Source organism: Myotis daubentonii, chromosome 3, assembly GCF_963259705.1.
Source record: "Myotis daubentonii chromosome 3, mMyoDau2.1, whole genome shotgun sequence".
Classification (NCBI taxonomy): domain Eukaryota; kingdom Metazoa; phylum Chordata; class Mammalia; order Chiroptera; family Vespertilionidae; genus Myotis; species Myotis daubentonii.
In genome coordinates this window covers 5,283,565-5,304,634 of record NC_081842.1, presented here as the reverse complement: position 1 = coordinate 5,304,634, position 21,070 = coordinate 5,283,565, and the positions used below count along the sequence as shown (strand labels likewise).

The window sequence follows — 21,070 nt, the reverse complement described above, 5'->3', positions numbered from 1 at the left end:
CTTCACAGGGAATATCTAACTTGACTTCTGTCTTCTGCTTCACCTCAGCTTGTCTATCTGACTGTGGGTGGTCTCTTTCTTTCCTTAGAGAGAGATGCCTGTTGTGAGCCAGCCTCTCCCTTCAGTGCTTGCTGCCCACTGCTTCTACTTCTGTGGGACCTGACACTCAACCCTTAGTTCATTCCCTGCCAGTTCTAGTTTTCTCTTTCCTTTCTCCTTTTAAGTTTGAGTTTATCTCCTGTACCTTAAAAGAGCTTTCACTTGGCTTTCGTGAACATTTTATCTACTAGTTATTTCCTTCTTGCAGACTTTTGCTCTATGTCTCTTGCCTCCTGTTTCTTCACTCTCAAGCTTTCTTTTATACTAGAGGCCTGGTGCACAAAATCCATGGATGTGTGTGTGCACCCACACACGCGCCTCAGCCAAGTCTGCACCCTCTCCAATCTGGGACCCCTCCAGGGATGTCCGACTGCCCGTTTAGGCCCGATCCCAGTGGGCAGTCAGACAACCCCCTCACAATCTAGGACTGCTGGCTCTCAAACGCTCGCTTGCCTGCCAGCCTGATCAGCCCCTAACCACTCCCTGCCATCCTTGTCACCGCTAACTTCACTCCCCTGCTGGCCTGGGCCCCCCGCAACTCCCCTCCCCTGCCAGCCTGGCCCTCCCCAGCTGTCCTCCCATGCAGGCCTGGTCCCCCCCAACTACCCTCCCCTGCAGGCCTGGTCCCCCTCAACTGCCCTCCCCTGCAGACCATCTTGTGGCCACATGGGGGCGGCCATCTTGTGTGTTGGAGTGATGGTCAATTTGCATATGGGACATGGCTAATTAGCATATCCCTCTCTTATTATATAGAATTAGTATTTATTCAGTGTAAAAACAAAAAACTTTTGTCCTTTCACCCCCACCACTTTTTGACATGAAATCTTGCTCCACGATTTTTTCTGTGTCTGCCTTAGGGGCCAACCCCTTTTCTTTGTGTTTACTCTCTGATACGGCTCCATCAACCATTGTCATGGTTTACTTTGGAAATAAGGATTCTTATGGAAATGAGAATTTTTTTCCAAAAAATATGTTTCTAATAACTACACTCTTGAAAGTCCCCAGTGATCTCCCTTTGTTAGATTTTCATTTGAGCATAGTATCTTATAAATAATACGAAAAGTCATTTTTCAATGTAGAAAGCATGTAATAGATAAGGAAAACCCAGCATTTTAAAAATTATTTTCTTGTTCAAAGTATTACAGATAGTAGTACATATATCTCCTTTTTTCCCCATTGACCTTCCCCCAAAACCCAGCATTTTTTAAAAATATATTTTATTGATTTTTTAGAGAGGGATAGAGAGTCAGAAACATCGATTCAGCTGCCTCCTGCACACTCCTCACTGGGGATGTGCCCACAACCAAGGCACATGCCCTTGACCGGAATCCAGCCTGGGACTCTTCAGTCCTCAGGCCAATGCTCCATCCCCTGAGCCAAACCGGCCAGGGCAAAACCCAGCATTTTTTGAGGTCTTACTCTGTTTCAAAGAACTTTGTGCATGTCATTTCATCTAATCCTGCTCTGAGGTTGATTCTCTGTTATTTTACAGATGAAAGAAATAAGGTTCAGAGAGTTTGCAGTAATTTGTTTAAGTCATACACACATCTAGAAAGGGTAGGAGTTAAGATTCTAACCCAAGTCATTCTAACCCAGACTTCAAACATTCCCCCCCTCCCCCCCAAATATGTTTTTATTGATTTATTGAGCCCAAAACCGAGGCATGTGCCCTGATCGGGAATTGAACCGTGACCTCCTGATTCATGGCCAACACTCAGCCACTGAGCCAAATTGGCTGGGCTTTATATTAAATTAAATTAAATTAAATTAAATTAAATTAAAACTTTAATTTTTATTGATTTTAGAGAGGAAGGGAAAAGGAGAGAGAGAAACACCAATGGGAGAAAATTATTGATTGACTGCTTCCTACATACCCCACACTGGGGATCCAGCTCACAACTCGGGCATGTGCCCTGACTGGGAATCAATCCATGATTTCCTGGTTCATAGGTTGATGCTTAACCACTGACCTATGCTGGCTGGGCTTTATTGCACTTTCAAAATATTTTGTTCTGGAATAATTTGAGACTTACAGAATGTCACAAGAATAGTACATTGAATTTATGAATACCCAGTTTTCTCAAATGTTAACATCTTAAATAATTTATAGTGCAGCTATCAATCAGGAAGTTATCACTGATACAATTCTAATCCATAGGCCTTCAAATTTAGATCATTGTCCTAATGTCCTTTCACATACGGATTTCATTGCCGTGCCATCTTAATCTCTTTTAGTCTGGGGTCCCTGGGTCTTTTCATTCTCTCATGACCATGATACTTTGTAAGAATACTGGCCAATTATTTTGTAGAATTTCCCTCAGTTGGGGTTTTTCTGCTGTTTGTTTGTTTGTTTGTTTTTTCACGATTAAACCCAGGGTTTGCATTCGAGGCAAGAGTGTTAGAGAAATGTGTTTCCCATGCATATATGGAGGCACGTGATACCCATTTATGCTGTTAACTTTAATCATTTGATTGACGTGGTGTCTGCCAGTTTTCTCTGCTATTAAGTGACTACTTTGTCCTTTGTAATTAGTGTCTTCTTTATAGATCTTTGAATTGAATTTAAGTATAGTGTATATTTGTTTTATTCTTTGTGTTCTTTTTTAATGGAATTCATAGTTGATCCACCTGAAGAATTAGGAGCTAGTATTTCTGTTACTTCAGACGAGCTAGAGAAATTGCTCTACAAACCACAAGATGGTGAATGGGGTCAAAAATCGAGGGATGAAGAATGTGAACGAATTATTAGTGGCATAGATCAACTTATGAATCTCGGTAAGTTTTTTTAGCATGAAAAGTTTCATGTTCAGGCTTTTCCACACAAGTATTTAAAAATTTAATCGTGGTTGTGTTTATTACTACAGTTCCTACTTATTACGTGTTGGTTAAGCTTGCAATATTAAATGTAGCTTTAGTGTATTTTATGAATTATTTGTGGAGAAATATCACTGAGGGGTTATGAATTTATTAATAAAAACTCTTCTGTCTGCCCTGACAGATATAGCAGCAGCTTTTGCAGGTCCAGTTGATCTGTGTACGTACCCGAAGTACTGTACTGTAGTGGCTTACCCAACTGATCTTTACACTATTCGAATGAGACTTGTTAATCGATTTTACAGGTTAGTAAAACCTATTTTAAAAATAGTTTGAAAAGATACTTGGCTGAACCAACTAGGGTAAATGAGGTAATGGTAGTTGATGGTGACAGTGGTGGAATGGGGACTGACTAACATTTTTTGTTTCATTTTCTTTTTTTATTATCGTAATTTCTTGGTCCTGTAAGACATTGTGTTAGGTGCCTGTGGGTAGGTATGATTAGAACCTGGATAAGAAAAATTACCAGATTTCATTCCTTAAGTAGTTTGTCTTTCTTTTATTCTTACAAATTATGTTCTGTAGTCTTTTTTTTTTTGAGAGAGAGAGAGAGAGAAACATCAATTTGCATTCCGCTTATTTATGCATTCATTGGTTGCTTCCTGCATGTGCCCTGATGGCCCTGACTGGGGAGCGAACCCTACAGCCTTGATGTATATACAACACTAACCAACTGAGCTACCCGGCAGGGAGAGGTTAAATTTTTTATTTGTATGTTTAACATTCCTATATACCTGTTCCATTTAAAAATAAAATTTAAGCCGAAACCGGTTTGGCTCAGTGGATAGAGCGTCAGCCTGCGGACTGAAAGGTCCTGGGTTCGATCCTGGTCAGGGGCATGTACCTTGGTTGCGGGCTCATCCCCAGTGGGGGGTGTGCAGAAGGCCGCTGATCGATGTTTCTCTCCCATCGATGTTTCTAGCTCTCTATCTCTCTCCCTTCCTCTCTATAAAAAATCAATAAAATATATTTTAAAAAAATAAAATAAAATTTAACTTAGTTAATAAGTGGACTTTGGCCTTTGAAAGATTAATATCCTAAAGCAATGTGTGTTTTATCTCTGGCTTCTAGAGTACTGATAGCTATAAAATTTCCTATTCTCAATGATATTTTTTTAAAGCAATAGAAGGTATCTTATTTTTTATAATTCAACTATTTTGAAAAATTTTATAAGCCTGGCCAGTGTGGCTCAGTGGTTGAGCATCGACCTATGCACCAAGAGGTCACTGGTTCAATTCCAGGTCAGGGTTGCGGGCTCGATCCACGTTAGGGGGTGTGCAGGAAGCAACCGAACAAGGATCCTATCTCGCCCTCTCCCTTCCTCTCTCTAAAAATCAATCAAAACATTTTAAAAAAGTAAAAACTGATTTCTTGAGTTCACGTTGTTGATATAATTTAGCTCTGTAGTCAAACATGGAAATGTGCATTTGATCAGAAATCCCTTTGTTACGTTACAGTAAGATTGATTCTTAGGATTGATGATGTTGAACACATTTTCTTTATTGAGTCTCAACAGCTTCAAATGTACCCATAGGCATTGTGAAAAGGGAGGATTGTTCTGTTGTTTTTCTGGATGTGATTAACTGATCTGTTAAGATTTTTTTGGTCCTTAAATGTATCTGTGCAGTTCATCTTCCAGTATAATTGCTATGACTATGATCAAGTTGACAGCATGAGAAGGTTATTCATTGTTACTTTGCACTGTAAAAAAAAATTTTTTGTTGTTGATTTCAGAGAGGAAGAGAGAGGGAGAGAGAGAGAGATAGAAACATCAATGATGAGAGAGAATCATCGGATCGGCTGCCTCCCACATGCCCCCACCGGGGACCGAGTTGCACTTTTGTTTTAATTAATATATCATGCTGGCTTAACATGCTGGGTGTTTTTACTTGATTTCTGTCTTTTTATTTTCTAAACCGTAAAGTGCCTTTTTATTTTGAAGGAGGCTATCTGCATTGGTTTGGGAAGTCAGATACATAGAGCACAATGCCAGAACATTTAATGAGCCTGAGAGTGTAATTGCAAGATCAGCTAAGAAGATAACTGACCAGCTTCTAAAATTTATCAAGTAAGTGACTTCATGTTATAGATGTGGAAAAGTGAGTGACTTTGCATATTGTGTTCTTGCAGCGATCTAGTGCTTAATTTTTGCTCTCTGAATTTGATACCTTTTTTTAAAAATATATATTTTATTGATTTTTTACAGAGAGGAAGGGACAGAGATAGAGAGTTAGAAACATCAATGAGAGAGAAACATCGATCAGCTGCCTCCTGCACATCTCCTACTGGGGATGTGCCCTCAACCCAGGTACATGCCTTTGACCGGAATCGAACCTGGGACCTTTCAGTCTGCAGGCCGACGCTCTATCCACTGAGCCAAACCGGTTTTGGCGAATTTGATACCTTTTTAATGTTACTTTAAATGACATTTCTTTACATACTTACTGTGATTGTAATGTCTGTACAGGAATGAGAAATTAATCCAAATTTTTCTACTTTTTAACATTTTGAAATAATTTAAACTATAGACATTTGCCACTTACATGTATCTGTTTCCACTCGGGTAACATTTTTTTACATATCTGTGATGTCCTGATGAAATGCTAAGGAACTAGTCTTGGTACAGTGCTATTGACTGTAGCTGTAACACTTTATTGGTTTTTGTTTTTTAAAAATATATTTTTATTGATTTCAGAGAGGAAGGGAGAGGGAGAGTGAGATAGAAACATCAATGATGAGAGATAATCATTGATCGGCTGGCTGCCTCCTGAAGGCCCCCTACTGGGGATCGAGCCTGCAACCCAGGCATGTGTCCCTGAAAGGACTCGAACCCGGGACCCTTGAGTCCACAGACTGATGCTTTATCCACTCAGCCAAACCGGCTAGGGCATTAATTGGATTTTTAGTTTTTATATCAATGTCCTTTTTCTGTATCAGGATCCTATCCAGAATCCCCATCATGCTCACTGTTTTCAATTTCTACATTTTCTTTAACCTGTTCCCCAGTCTTTCCTTTCTTTCATGACCTTGTCATTTTTTATAAGTGTTAGACAATTACTTTGTCACTGGTACTTAATTTGGGTTTGTATGATATTTCCTCATGATTAGATTTGAGTTTTAATCTTTGGATTAAATCTGTGTCCTGTGAGAGTGTTTGTACATGCATGGATATTACACATAATTTCCTGCATTGGGAATCAGAATTGGAATAGTGCAATGAAAACTGATCTGGAAATCAGCATCCAAGGTCTAGCTTAATATCATCTAGTGAATATTCTGTGTGACTTTGGACAAATTATTCAGCCTGTATCCTTTAAAATTAGTGAGTTTTGCTATATGATCTTATATGCCTTTTCCCCATAGCTATAAAAAAATTCTGTAGAAGAATACTGTATTAGAGAAGATAATTTAGAAGTTATGCCATCATTTTCAATATGTAGCAACGAGTTGCAGTCTGTGTCACTTCTCTGGGTTTAATCTGTCCTATGTTTGGGGGACTTGGACTTACTACCTCTTTCCTAGAACATACTTCTTTCTTTCTTCAGGAAGATCACATATCATTTTCATCTCCTTTATGCCTGGATATCACTGCTTTAGGATTTGTTCTGTTTTTATAGTGAGGTTAAGATATAATTTGATTTAAGTTCTACTTCCTTTTTTTCTTCTATTCTCTTTTATCTCAAATAAACTATTTTCTTGGTACTCATCCTATGATTATTACTTGTGATGATACTTAGAAAAATTTCTCCATGAATTCATTAACTGAGGCCATATATTTGTTATTCCTGGATTACCAGCTAAATTTTCGTGTATATTTAACTGAAAAAAACCCCTTACTTTTCATATTGCAAGATAGTTGTTTCCACAGAGGGTAGAGTTAAAAACCTGATATTTCTCTGGTTGAAATTAGGTATGCATAGTTGAGCAACTGTTTATATCTAACCTGTAGTTTGAATCTTTAGCAACAATAACGATATCTGCATACTGTTAAAAAAATGAAAAATTGTTTTTTTTAGGAATCAAGACTGTACAGATATCTCAGAACTTTCTAACACTTCTGAAAATGATGAGCAAAATGCCAAGGCTTTGGTATGAAGTTTGTCAATTTTACAATGATTTTTGTTAATTTTAAATGGTAACTTGAAAGAATGAGTGAAGTACAAAATGTTGATTAAGTATATCAATTCTTACTATATTCCAACTTACTATGAAAATAGGACACTTGATAAAAACATTTTTAATTATCTAGATAGTGGCATAATTTGTTTTAGCCAATAATTAATTATCAATATACCAAACGATATGTTAAAGTGAACAACTTAGGCTTGGAATATGTTCTCTTTACAAATTTTCTCTAGAGAAAGGTAGATTAAAGAAGTACCTTGGAAATTATTTTTTGTAAAACCCATATCTGAGCATGGATTTAATTGCAGTTGAGAATTCACAAGCTTTACCTGCTCATGTACCCTAGAGTCCTTCCTTGGGATGGCTTTGAAGTGTCAGTGAGGCAAGTAGCAGTGATGCTGCCCTTTTTGAGAATCAGGCTGTTGGATTTGTTTACAGGGAAGATAGTCTTTAAAAACAATATGGCGTAAAAAACCCCACCAACATAGCTTAATTTCTACACAAACTTTAGTTCACTGATTCGCATGCTAATTTATATTGGATTAAAAATGGGTATAGATTTAGGGAATAAGAAACTGTGGAGAGTACAAATATGCAGGAATTGTAGAAGACTGTTTCTGGGATTTCTGCATAGAAATAAAACACAAATTTAAAGCTGCCTTTTATAGCTATTTTTTGGAATTAATGCATGTTCTTAGGGAATGTATAGGGTATTAAGAATAGTTGGTTGGTTAGACTCTGCGTACCACAAAGATTATCCAATATAGTCTGTCTTTTGAGGTTTTGTTAATAAGTTATAACCTTATCTTTCATATACTTTTTAAATTAAAATTATTGCAATTTTAATGAGAATGTTAACACTTAAGGTGCTCTGATTTTTATTTCTAGGATGATAGTGATCTCCCTAAAACATCTTCTGGAAGAAGAAGAGTAAGTTAATCTGCCTGATTAATCTTTGTTGTTTACTTATTCTTTGTTTAAAATCAACCTAAGGTCTTAGGTGTTGTATTTGAAAAGTTACATTGATATAGTTATGGAATATTTTGTAAGAGAAAGGGGAGTAATCACTGAAAGCTGGATAGTTAGGTAAGGTTTAGTGGAAGACTTGGGATTTTAACTATTTTCTCAGAATGAGATGGAGTTAAAACAATAAAAAAGTAGGGGATATTACAATCCAAACCGAAAAAGTAGGAAAGTGTGGCATGTTAGTGGGCTGCTGAGAGCACCGGTCTGACTGGTGTAGAGGGTAAATGCTGGAGTAAGCAAAGTGGCTATGTCTGGCTGTTATTTTGGGAGCCAATAATGGTGATATTGAAAACCAAGGTTTTCATTTAAAGTAGAGAATAAACTGCACAGTCAAAATTGACAAATATATTTTGAGGGATATGAAGATAGGTGGTAAAGGAAATGAGTTAGGAGTTTATTGCAAGAATCTGGGAGTAAAGGATGGGAATCTAGTCAAGGATGGTGTTTGCTTGGAATGGAAAGGAAGGGAGGAAGATGAGACATTTGAAGGGAAAAATTAACTAGCATTTGGTAACTGAACCTTTTTTAAAAAAAATGAGGATTAGTTGGGGGATGTATGGAAATAAGTTTTGGATATTGGGTAGTTAGAATTGTAGTGTCACCAGTAGAACTCTTGAAGTTTTAATGTAATATGTTAATTAAAAGTCAAGGTTACTAATCTGGGAATGCTCAAAAATGTTAACATTTTAAATTTCATCCAAATGCTGCTTAAACTTTAAGCTTTTAATAAAAGTTTTCATAATATGCTTGCCCCAGATAACATGGAAAAGTTAGACTTGAATTTCCATCATCTGATTTGTCATTTTCATATACTTTTCCCAAGTGTTTAGTACCTGTTTAGAATTTGTTTGCTATGCCTGCTCTAGCAAATTACAAATCTGGTGGCTTAAACAACAAAAATGTTATGTTACATTCCGTAAATTAGAAGTTTGACATGGTCTCACTGGGCTACATTCAGGGTGTTGGCATGGCTGTGTTCCTTCTGGGAACTCTAGGCTAGAATTCGTGTCCTCACATTTTCCAGCTTCTAGAGCAAGGGTGGGCAAACTTTTTGACTCGAGGGCCACAGTGGGTTCTTAAACTGGACCGGAGGGCCGGAACAAAAGCATGGATGGAGTGTTTGTGTGAACTAATATAAATTCAAAGTAAGCATCATTACATAAAAGGGTATGGTCTTTTTTTTCAATAGTTTTATTCATCGGGCCGGATCCGGATCCGGCCCGCGGGCTGTAGTTTGCCCACGGCTGTTCTAGAGGCTCGTGGCCACCTTCAGGTCAGCAGTGTAACATCTTACAGTCTGACTCTGACCCTCTGCCTCCACTTGTAAGGACCCTTGTGATTACATTGGGCACAGCCAGATAATCTGGGACAGTCTCCCCATCTCAAGAGCATGCCTTTAGTCACAGCTGCCATGTAAAGTGACATAGTTCCTGGTTCTTGGCATTAGGATGCAGATATCTTTGAGTCATTATTCTGATTCTGCCTACCACTATCCAATGTGATATTTCAAATTCTGTGAAAACATTTTCTAGATGTGGGGGATCAGTGCTGGATTGAAAAATATTTCTAGAGTAACCTGTTTCTAGATGTGACATTGGATTTTTACAGAAAAGTGGATTTTTTCCAAGTAGATAGAAAGTCAAATACGATATTATAGTGTCATTTTCCCAACACTGAAAATACTTTCGATTATGTGAATATATTTTTAGGGCCATGATTGGAAAAAAAGGAGCAGCAAAGCCACCAGCTATGTTGAAAGCAACTGGAAGAAACAGTGTAAGGAACTAGTGAACTTAATTTTTCAATGTGAAGATTCTGAACCATTTAGACAACCTGTTGATTTGGTTGAATATCCAGTAAGTTGCCATTTTTTTGAATGTTTGGGGCTTTTTAAAGTTTGTTAGAGGAGATCGATGTAGAGGTATTTAAATTAAACTTTTAAAGAGTAAGATGTCTAGTTTCATGTTAGCTTTTTCTCTTACCATTAAGACAGTTACCTAATAATGGGAGAATTCTACATGGTATCCATTATCTAAGAAGTCCCAGCGCCAGGAAAACTGTAAATTGTGTAAAAAGTGTCTGTTTTCACTCTAGTAATAAAGGAATGGAAAATGACCTTTAAAAAAAAGTCAGAAAGTAAAGCACAAACTTACTGTAAAAGCTTGGAAATGACAAAAGGTGTAAAGAAGGAAATAAAAACCAGTCCATGCCTGGCTCTCCCTTTCCTGACCCCTCTTCTCCCCCACACTCCCACCAGGTGTATTACCTTTGCCTTTCCCTCTCCTAAGCTTCAAGGGCCCTTCTGCATCTGAAACTGGTTTTGTGAGCCTGCACAGTCCAGCTGGCTTACTTTTGCTAGCTTTGTAACTTTCTAAATAAACTTTCTCTTATAATTTGAAAAAAAACACAAATAAAAATACCAGTCTGTGTCCTGCTACCAAGTATACTTGGTTATTTCTTACCTTGTCTTTATGTCTGGGTCATGTTTTTTAAAAAGTTATTAATGATTCTTAAGCTCCTTCTAATTTTTTTCTCTTGTATAATCCTATATAATAAAAGGGTATTATGCAAATTGACCAAACGGCAGAACGAGCAGTCGATATGATGTCCACTGATCACCAGGGGGCAGATGCTGAATGCAGGAGCAGCCCCCCCCCTGGTGTTCAGTGTGCTCCCACAGTGGGTGTGCCACTCAGCCAGAAGCCCTGAGCTGGGCTCACGGCTGGTGAGCGCAGCGGCGGTGGTGGGAGCCTCTCCCGCCACCACTGCAGCGCTACGGATGTCTGACTGCCAGCTTAGGCCCCATCTCCATTGAGAGTGGGCCTAAGCCATCAGTCAGACATCCCTTGAGGGCTCCTGGACTGCGAGAGGGCACAGGCTGGGCTTAGGGACACCCCCCCCCCCAAGTGAACAAATTTTGTGCACCAGTTTTTAATATTTTAGAGATCTGATGCACTTATATTTCTATAAGCAGGAATGAACATTTTGAACTAATTATTGTTTTTAAAACCTAGGACTATCGAGATATTATAGATACTCCAATGGATTTTGGAACAGTAAGGGAGACTTTAGAAGCGGAAAATTATGACAGCCCTTTGGAATTTTGCAAAGACATCCGGTTGATATTTAGCAATGCAAAAGCATATACACCAAACAAAAGATCAAAGGTAATTTAAAGTGCTTTATAAGAAGAGAAGAGTGTGATCTGTTATAGATGATAATTTTCTGCTGGCTGGGAGAGGTTGGAACATTAAAGATAAGTGAGTAGAGCAAGACTACTGTTGAGAATAGAGCTTCTGCCACTGCCCAAATAGCTGCTCTTGCTACCTCACCACAGTTAATGTTATCTTCCTGCAGTTTTATGAATGAATTGGTGGGAGTGAGGGCCTCAGTAAAAATAAACAAACTTAAATTTGATATGTAGAAGGAGAAAAATCTATATTTTCATGCAGTTGGGAATCTTGAAAAGTGGGTTGAAAATTTATTGATAGAGCTGGAAGAATATTAAAAGTAAGAAAATGAAAATCTGAATGTGGGGGTAGGACTACTGTAAACTAATATTTTGGATCCGAAGAAGAAACACATGAGTGATCTGATTATTTAAGAATACAAGTATGGAGTACATTTCTAAATCTTTGTTAAAAAGTTATTCATTGGATAACTTTCAAAACTTGTTGAAACATAATAACACAAAAGAGCCCACATGCTGTCAGGGAATTTTCACAAACATCACAAAACCTATGTGGCCAAGGTGCTGGGTAATTAAAAACAAAACAAAACACCACAGCAACAATTTGAGGCGATTTATACCACTTTCTCTGTCTATCATCAGTGACTCTCACTGCTAATTAATCATTTTGTCTTAATTTCACTTTCTCCTCATTATTATCAGATTCCTCCCACATTATTAATTCTCGTCTCAGCATTCAATTTCCAAATTGCTTATTGGATCAGTTTAATATTCAAGTCTAAAATTTTTCATGCTTGTGTTATTGTCAAAGTCACTATTGTGAGACTGTTTCTTTCCAGAAAGGAAATAAATTTCATTACCCCCCCTTTTTAAAATACATTTTTATTGATTTCAGGGAGGAAGGGGGGGGGAGAGAAACATCAGTGATGCAGAGAATCACTGATTGCCTTCTACACTCCCCCCTCTGGGGATCAAGCCCTCAACCTGGGCATGTGCCCTTGACCAGAATTGAACCTGGGACTGACCCTTCAGTCGTCAGGCCGACGCTCTATCCACTGAATCAAAGTGGCTAGGGCATCTCCCTTCTCTTTTTAAAAAAACATATATTTTTATTGATTTCAGAGAGGAAGGGAGAGGGAGAGAGATAGAAACATCAATGATGAGAGAGAATCATTGATTGGCTGCCTCCTGCACACCCCACACTAGGGATTGAGCCCACAACCCGAGCCTGTGCCCGGACCTGGAATTGAACTATGACCTCCTGGTTCATAGGTCAACAATCAACCTACTGAGCCCCGCCGACCAGGCTTCCTCTTTTGTTTTAAATATATGTTTGAGGATTCATACCATACAACTCACTGTTTGAAGTGTATAATGTAATGGTTTCTGATATACTACATTATCAGGTTTTCAAAATTGTGGTTAAATCTATATAACATAAAACTTATAATTTTAACCATTTTAAGTGCAATTCAGTGGCATTAATTATATTCACAATATTGTTTAACTGTCACTGCTATCTCCTTCCAAAACTCTTTCATAACTCCAAACAGAAGCTCCGTAACCTTTAAGCAATTAATTCCACATTCTCCATTGCCTCAGCCCTTGGTAGTCTCTAATCTACTTTCTATCTTTAAGAATCTGCCTATTCTAGATATTTCATGTAAGTTGAATAATACAGTTTGTCCTTCTGTGTCTAACTTACTTCACTTTTCATAATGTCTTAAAGGTTCATCCAAGTTGTGTAGTATGAGAACTTTCTTTTTATGGCTGAATAATTATCCATTGTATGGGTTGGGTATATGATATTTTGTTTATTCATTTATCTCTTGATGGACACGAGTTATTTCTATTTTTTGGCAATTGTGATTAATGCTGCAGTGAATATTGCAATACAAGTATCTGTAAGAGTTCTTGCTCTCAGTTTCCTTGGATATATAAGAGTGGAATTGCTGGTTCCTAGGGTAATTGTATGTTTAGCTTTTCTAGGAACCACCAGACTGTATTCCATGATGGCTGCATCATTTTATATTCCCTCAGCAAAGTATGAGGATTCTAATTTCTCCATATCCTCGCCAGTGTGTTTTCTTAAATTGTAGCCATCCTAGTGAGTGTGAAGTAGTACTCTTGTGGTTTTGATTTGCATTTCTCTTATTACTTACTAGGGGCCCGGTGCACGAAATTCGTGCACTGGGTGTGTGTGTGTGTGTGTGTGTGTGTGTGTGTGTGTGTGTGTGTGTGGAGTGTCCCTCAGCCCAGCCTGCCCCCTCTCACATACTGGGAGCCCTCAGGCGTTGACCCCCATCACCCTCCAATCGCAGGATCGGCCCCTTGCCCAGGCCTGACGCCTCTGGCCTAGGCGTCCAGCACGGGCAGCGGGGACCCACAGCTGCAGCGGCCCTGCGATCGTGGGCTCTGCTTTAGGCCCAGGCAAGGGACCCCTAGCTCCTGGGACTGCCAGCTTCGACCGTGCCCAGCTCCCATTGCTGGCTACACCCCTACTTCCTGCTATCACTGGCCAGGGCGGCAAAGGCACCTGATTCTCCAATCATGGCTGGGGGGCAGGGCAAAGGCGGCCCCAGGGCCGCCTTTGCCCTGTCCCCCAGCTCTTAGCTCCCCCCTGGGTTTCCAATCACTGTCAGTGGCAGGGGGCTTCTTCCTGCTTTCCCTTTCACCTCCCTGCATTGTGCCTACATATGCAAATTAACCGCCATCTTGTTGGCAGTTAACTGCCAATCTTAGTTGGCAGTTAATTTGCATATAGCCCTGATTAGCTAATGAAAAGGGTATCATCGTACGCCAATTACCATTTTTCTCTTTTATTAGTGTAGATAACAAATTGCACCTGAGATTTATTTTAATCAGGTATGGTAGGACAGGCAGATCTGGAGATGACTGCCATGAAGGAAGAAGTTTATACTAACAGATTCCTAGAAATGAGGCACACCTCACCATGCAGGGCCCCATGGGGATGCACCAGCTTTGGTCAGTAGGCAGGGGCCGGGAAAGGGAAGATTATAGCACAGAGCCTGTAGTTTGAGGTTTTTGCAGGACGCAAAGCTGGGTGCAAAGTAAAGTTTAGGATTGGCTAGCTTGAATATTTCCCATAGCTTTGGCCTATAGGGGTGGTCTCTATGTGTCTGGTTCCTGGTGTGATTTAGCATGGGGGGAATGGAATATTGGCTTGATATGTGAGAGTTTTATCAAGAGGATAGAGGTATGAACTCTGGATTGTTTTGTGTATCAGGCATGTTTGTTTTAAAGAGTTCTTTGCTATCTCGAGGAATTAGCTAGCCATGGGAGGGGCAATCTCTCCAGGATCAAGTTTCCTAATGCCAGAGCATCAAGAATGCAGAATATAGTCAATACACTAATGTTGAGCATCTTTTCACGTGTGTATGGTTATTGGCCACTCTATATCTTCTGTGGAGAAATACCTATTCAAGTGCTTTGCCCGTTTTCTAATTGGATATTTTTGTTGTTGAGTTGTAGGAATTTGTTCATATATTCTGGATATTAATCTTTGTCAAATGTTTTCCAGATATTTTCTCTCATTCTGTAGTTTGTCCTTTCACTTGTTCACAATATCCTTTGATGTATAAACGTTTTCATTTGGTGAGGTCCCGTCTACCTTTTGTGTGCATGTGTATTTTGTGTTTTTGGTTTCATGTCTAAGAATCCATTGCCAAATCCATTGTTATAAATGTTCACCCTTATGTGTTCTTCTAAGAGTTTTGTGGTATAGCTCTTATATTTAAGTTGATCCCTATTGAGTTAATATTTGTATATGGTGTGAGGTGGAAATACATTTGTCCCAGCACCATCTATTGGAGAGACTATTTCTTTTCCCATCAAAGGCATTCAGATTGGCACCATTTTTGAAAATCAGTTGGCCATTGATATATATGTTTATTTTCGCACTCAATTCTATTCCATTATATGTATGTGTTTGTGCGTCCATCTATCTATACATCAGTACCACAATGTTTTGTTTACTGTAGCTTCGTAGTAAGTTTTGAAATCAGGAAGTGTGAGTCCTCCCACTATTTTCTTTTTCAAGATTCAGCTACTCAGGGTCCCTGGCAATTCTTTGTGAGCTTGAGGAATAGCTTTTGCCATTTCAAAAAAGTCCTTTGAATTTTTTTTTTGTTTTGTTTTTTTTTTTTTTTTTTTTTTAATTAAATCTTTATTGTTCAGATTATTACATTTGTTCCTTTTTTTTCCCCCCCATAACTCCCCTCCTCCCAGTTCCCGCCCCACCCTCCGCCCTCACTCCCCACCCACTGTCCTCATCCATAGGTGCACGATTTTTGTCCAGTCTCTTCCCACATCTCCCACACCCCTTTCCCCCCCAAGAATAGTCAGTCCATTCCCTTTCTATGTCCCTGATTCTATTATAATCAACAGTTCATTCTGTTCATCAGATTATTTATTCACTTGATTCTTAGATTCACTTGTTGATAGATGCATATTTGTTGTTCATAATTTGTATCTTTACCTTTTTCTTCCTCTTCCTCTTCTTAAAGGATACCTTTCAGCATTTCATATAATCCTGGTTTGGTGGTGATGAACTCCTTTAGCTTTTCCTTATCTGTGAAGCTCTTTATCTGACCTTCAGTTCTGAATGATAGCTTTGCTGGATAAAGTAATCTTGGTTGTAGGTTCTTGGTATTCATCACTTTGAATATTTCTTGCCATTCCCTTCTGGCCTGCAAAGTTTCTGTTGAGAAATCAGCTGACAGTCGTATGGGTATTCCCTTGTAGGTAACTGAGTTTCTTTCTCTTGCTGTTTTTAAGATTCTCTCTTTATCTTTTGCTCTTGGCATTTTAATTATGATGTGTCTTGGTGTGGTCCTCTTTGGATTCCTTTTGTTTGGGGTTCTCCGCGCTTCTTGGACCTGTAAGTCCATTTCTTTCACCAGGTGGGGGAAGTTTTCTGTCATTATTTCTTCAAATAGGTTTTCAATATCTTGCTCTCTCTCATCTTCTGGCACCCCTATAATTCTGATGTTGGTACGCTTGAAGCTGTCCCAGAGGCTCCTTACCCTATCCTCGCATTTTTGGATTCTTTTTTCAATTTGCTTTTCCGGTTGGATGTTTTTTGCTTCCTCGCATTTCAAATCATTGACTTGATTCTTGCGCTCCTCTGGTCTGCTGTCGGGCGTCTGTATAATATTCGTTATTTCAGTCCGTGTGTGCTTAATTTCTAGTTGGTTCCCCAATATAAGATCGAGGGTCTTATTAGTTTTCGTGTAGATCTCATTAAGTTTATCGGCAGCTTCTAAACAGTTCTTGAGAGACCTTAAAAGTGTGGTTCTGAACTCTATTTCTTCCATTGACAATTTTGTCCTGTTTCTTTGTCTCCGCATTTTGTTATGCTTCCTTGGTGCACCCCCTAGTGGTCTTTGTTCGCAGTCTTATAGATAAATCTTGATTGTTGTAGCTAATTCCAGGGAGGGTTTGACCTCCAGGCCAAGTGGCTATGAGAATCAGCTGTGTCAGCAGTGAGAGAACTTCTGTCCTAGGGAGGTGCTAATCTAGCCTTTGCCTGAGGCTATCCGGCAATTGCCTCTGTGCAGGGCTTGGGCAGGGCGGGTCGCACAGGATCAACAGGGTGGGCCGGAGAGAGCAGTTATGGCGGCTCTCAGTCCTGTCCCAAGGGGCTCTGCCTCTCTGAGTCCCAGCACCCGCTGCAAAGCTGGGAGAGAAAGCTGCACTCGCTCTGACCGAAGCCACACAGTCCCGCTTCTCCCGTTTGGGTCTGGGTCCCTAAAGACTCGCCCGGATCTGGTGCTCAGAGTCTGCGACTCCCTCCCGATTGAAAACAACAACCGCGCCCTCCGCCGCCAGCCCGCTCCGCGCACTCCGCACCTCAGAATTTGACTTCAGCACTGCGCCTCCTCTGAGTGTCCGTATGCGTTTCTCTTTCCTCCTAGTTGTAGGACTTCCACTCAGCCAGCGTTCCTGTGGTTCTGGGTGATGTCCCTTCCGTTTTTTGGTTTCACTTTTGAAGTAGTTGTTCAAAGCAGCAAACTCCGGCGTTAACCTATGCCGCCATCTTGGTTCTCTCTCCTTTGAATTTTTTATAGAGATTGCATTGAATGTATAGATTGCTTTGTGCAGTATTGACATCTTGACACTGTTAAGTCTTCCTATTTCTTTTTTTTTTTTTTAATGTTTTATTGATTTTGTACAGAGAGGAAGGGTGAGGAATAGAGAGCTAGAAACATCAGCTAGAAACATCAGTGAGAGAGAAACATCGATCAGCTGCCTCCTGCACACCCCCCACTGGGGATGTGCCGGCATCCAAGGTACATGCCTCTTGACCGGAATCGAACCCGGGACCCTTGAGTCCACAGGCCGACGCTCTATCCACCGAGCCAAACTGGTTAGGGCAAGTCTTCCTATTTCTTAATAGGGGATGTTTTTTCCATTTATTTAGGTCTAATTTCTTCCAGTAGTGTTTGTAATTTTCAGTGACAAGTCTTAACACCTCCTTGGTTAAGTTTATTCCCAGTTTATTGTTTAGATGGTATTTGAAATTCAGTTGCTTTCTTAATTTCTTTTTCTGATTGTTCATTGTTGGTGTATTAGAAACACAACTAATTCTTGTATGTGGTTATTGTACCCTATAATTTTGCTGAATTCATTTATTAGTACTAACAACTGGAATCTTAGAGTGTTATTATATATAGAATCATGTCATCTGTAAGTTGAGATAGTTTTACTTCTACCATTCCAATTTGAATGATAATTTTATTTTCTTGTCTAATTGCTCTCACTAGAACTTAAAGCACATTGTTGAATAGCAGAGATGAAAGCAGGCATCTTTGTCTTATTCCTGATCTCGGAAAGATTTTTAGTCTTTCACCATTGTATATGATGCTAACGGATTTTTTATATATGTCATTCTTCATATTGAAGAGCTGATAATTATAGCACCCACTTTTGTTAAATAATGTTTATTTTCAATTCAAGTGTATTACTGAATTTTACAAAAAAGCTAATGAGAAAACATGAAAATGGTGATAAGATAATCAGAGGTTTCAAACAATATGATTGTTAAAATTGGTGACTTATACTAGACTCCAGGTTTCAATGAAAAGAATAAGTTTAACATATGCACAATACTGAAAATAACTGTTAAAGATCATTAAAAAATCAGATCAGGGATTGCAAATTTCACATATATGTTACAGATATATTTATATGGTAGATATATGAAGCATTTTTAAAGGTTCTCTAGTATGAATCACTCATGCATCAGTGATTCATAATTAGCTCTGGAACATTAGACTTGTGCACTTATTCTCAGGAATGATTGGGACGAGTAAAGAGTACTTCCTGTAAATACATAGCTGTACCAAATGTTGCTTATAGTAGTGCTTAACATCACATTGCTGTTCTTTCCAAGATTTGATGTTATTTAATTATAAAAATAGTTAAAACACAATCTTTTGTTTGTAGTAAAATTTTAGGCCATATTTTCCTCTTGCTGCCAGATGCAAGGTATTCTTTGTCTGTAATTCAGATTTGGATCTAAGTGTCATCAAAGGCATTCAGATTTCAAGTAGAGACTGGTGAGAAGTTCCCTTGCCTCAAAGAGACACTGCTTTTTTGCTGCCTCAGTAGCAATTTGAAAACCAACAAACTTCCCATCTAACTTTTGGAAAAGGTTACATGTAGGTTTGTACATGTAGATGGGAAAATGGGAAAAGCCAAGATAGTTGCTCTTTCTTGCAGACTCTTGTAGAAGTCATTGAAGGGAAGGGTTGGGAAATAGATAAAGTCAGTAAGAGCCATTATCTGTAACACTAATATAAAAGATTACAAGTAACCTCAATGAGTACATTCTCATTTAAAAAATACTTTTTTATTTTATTTTTTATTATTAGTTAAGGTATTACAAATGTGTCCTCATCCCCCCCATTAACCTCCAACCTCCCCCCCCCCCCCACAAACTCATGCTCCCATCCCCATGTTGTCCATGTCCATTGGTTTGGCTTATATACATGTATACAAGTCCTTCGGTTGATCTCTTCCCCTTACCCCCGCTTTTAAAGTTACTTTGTGGTTATAGTTTTGCTTTTATATTCTTGCAGATTTACAGTATGACCTTGAGGTTGTCTGCCTTATTTGAAGAAAAAATGAAGAAAATCTCCTCTGATTTTAAAATTAGTCAAAAATTCAATGAAAAACTTCGAAGAAGCCAGAGATTCAGGAGACAGCAAAATTGTAACCGTTTCAATCAGGCTAACAAAAGTACCAGGTAAATTGGTTATTGCCAGCTTTCTGTGCAACTTTGTAAAATTTCAGGTCGTGATAATGTCTTTGATTTTATTATGCAAACGATTCTTAATCATTTTAGACAACATTTAGAAAAGAATAGTCCCTTTTTGTCTTGATAACATTCTGTTCATTGATTTGCAATTATGTAAGTTTTTAAAGCATTTAATGAAAATCATCAATTGTAAAAGAATTTTATAAAGTGTTATTTATTTATCTTACTGCTTTGAGAGAGAAACATTGGTAGGTTGCCTCCTGTACTCCCTGACCAGGGATTGAACCTGCAACCTAGGTATGTGCCCTGACCAGGAATTGAACCTGCCACCTTTTGGTGTATGGGATGATGCTCCAACTGAGCCACCCCGGCCAGGGCATAAAGGGTTATTTAAGGTACCATTTATATTTTTCATAATGAACTTTTGTTTTTAATGCAGAGAGTAAAGTGATTATTGTATATGGACTTTGAGCATTTAATATTTATGAGAAAACATCTATTAGGTATAACATACCATATTTCTTACTGAGAATTAGTTGTAAAGAAGAATTATAAAATGCAGGGTTTATTCTCTTCATAATTTAATATTTATATTCTGTCTTTGATGATGTAGCTTACATTGATATAAAATTTACATGTATTTTGGAGTATTGGAATGTGCAAATTGATGTTGTTTAGTTTGTTTTCATATATGGTTTGAATGTGCACTCTACCCTTGATGGGTTTCTTCATGGTTGTTCTGGGGATTACACTATGCATTTCAATTCAAAACAATCTACTTTAGTGTCTTGGTTTTTTTTTTTTAATCTACTTTTGTTTAATACTATTTAATTCTCATAGATAAAAGAATTTTGTTGTAGATTAGTTCTCTTCAGTTATTTGTGCTATTGTCCTATAGTTTATATCTTTATATGTTATTTGCAGTTGGCTATTAAATCAGACTGGGAATCAAACTGGTGACTTCCTGGTTCATGGGTTGACACTCAACCACTGAGCCACACTGGCCAGGCTCTTTAGTCTTTTTTAATCTGGAATTTACTTGTAACCTTTGTCTTCTTGATAGACATTTTTAAGACTATAGGTCATTTGTTTTATAAAATGACCCCCAGTTTGGATTTATTATTGTATGAGTTTTTATTGTTATTAAAATTTTTTAATTAATTTTTTTTTTTAAGAGAGAGAGGAAGGGAGAGGGAGAGAGAAACATTGATGTGAAAGCAAAGCATTGACCTGCTGCCTCTTGCGTGCCCCCCACGGGGATCTGGTTCCAAAGCCTGAGCATGTGCCCTGACCGGGAATTAAACCAGCAGCCACTTTTTGGTGCCAGGGATGATGCCCAACCAACTCAGCCACACTAGCCAGGGCTTGCTTATTTTTAAAAACTCTGCTTTCTCTTGGAACCGAAAAAGAGTCTTAACAGTTCAGAAGACTATAGGATAAGAAAGGAAAGCTTTTTCTCTTGAGGTACTACTCAT

At 38.6% G+C, this 21,070-nt stretch overlaps 1 protein-coding gene across 1 annotated transcript in view; it reads left to right on the top strand.

The window, feature by feature from the left end:
- Positions 1-21,070, top strand: part of BRWD1 (bromodomain and WD repeat domain containing 1) — a 97,650-nt gene that overhangs the window by 53,234 nt on the left and 23,346 nt on the right. The window contains 8 exon segments of the mRNA XM_059685888.1: positions 2,719-2,874; positions 3,098-3,218; positions 4,916-5,041; positions 6,990-7,062; positions 7,987-8,028; positions 9,834-9,980; positions 11,139-11,291; positions 19,417-19,583. Coding sequence (XP_059541871.1) covers positions 2,719-2,874; positions 3,098-3,218; positions 4,916-5,041; positions 6,990-7,062; positions 7,987-8,028; positions 9,834-9,980; positions 11,139-11,291; positions 19,417-19,583 — 985 coding nt within the window.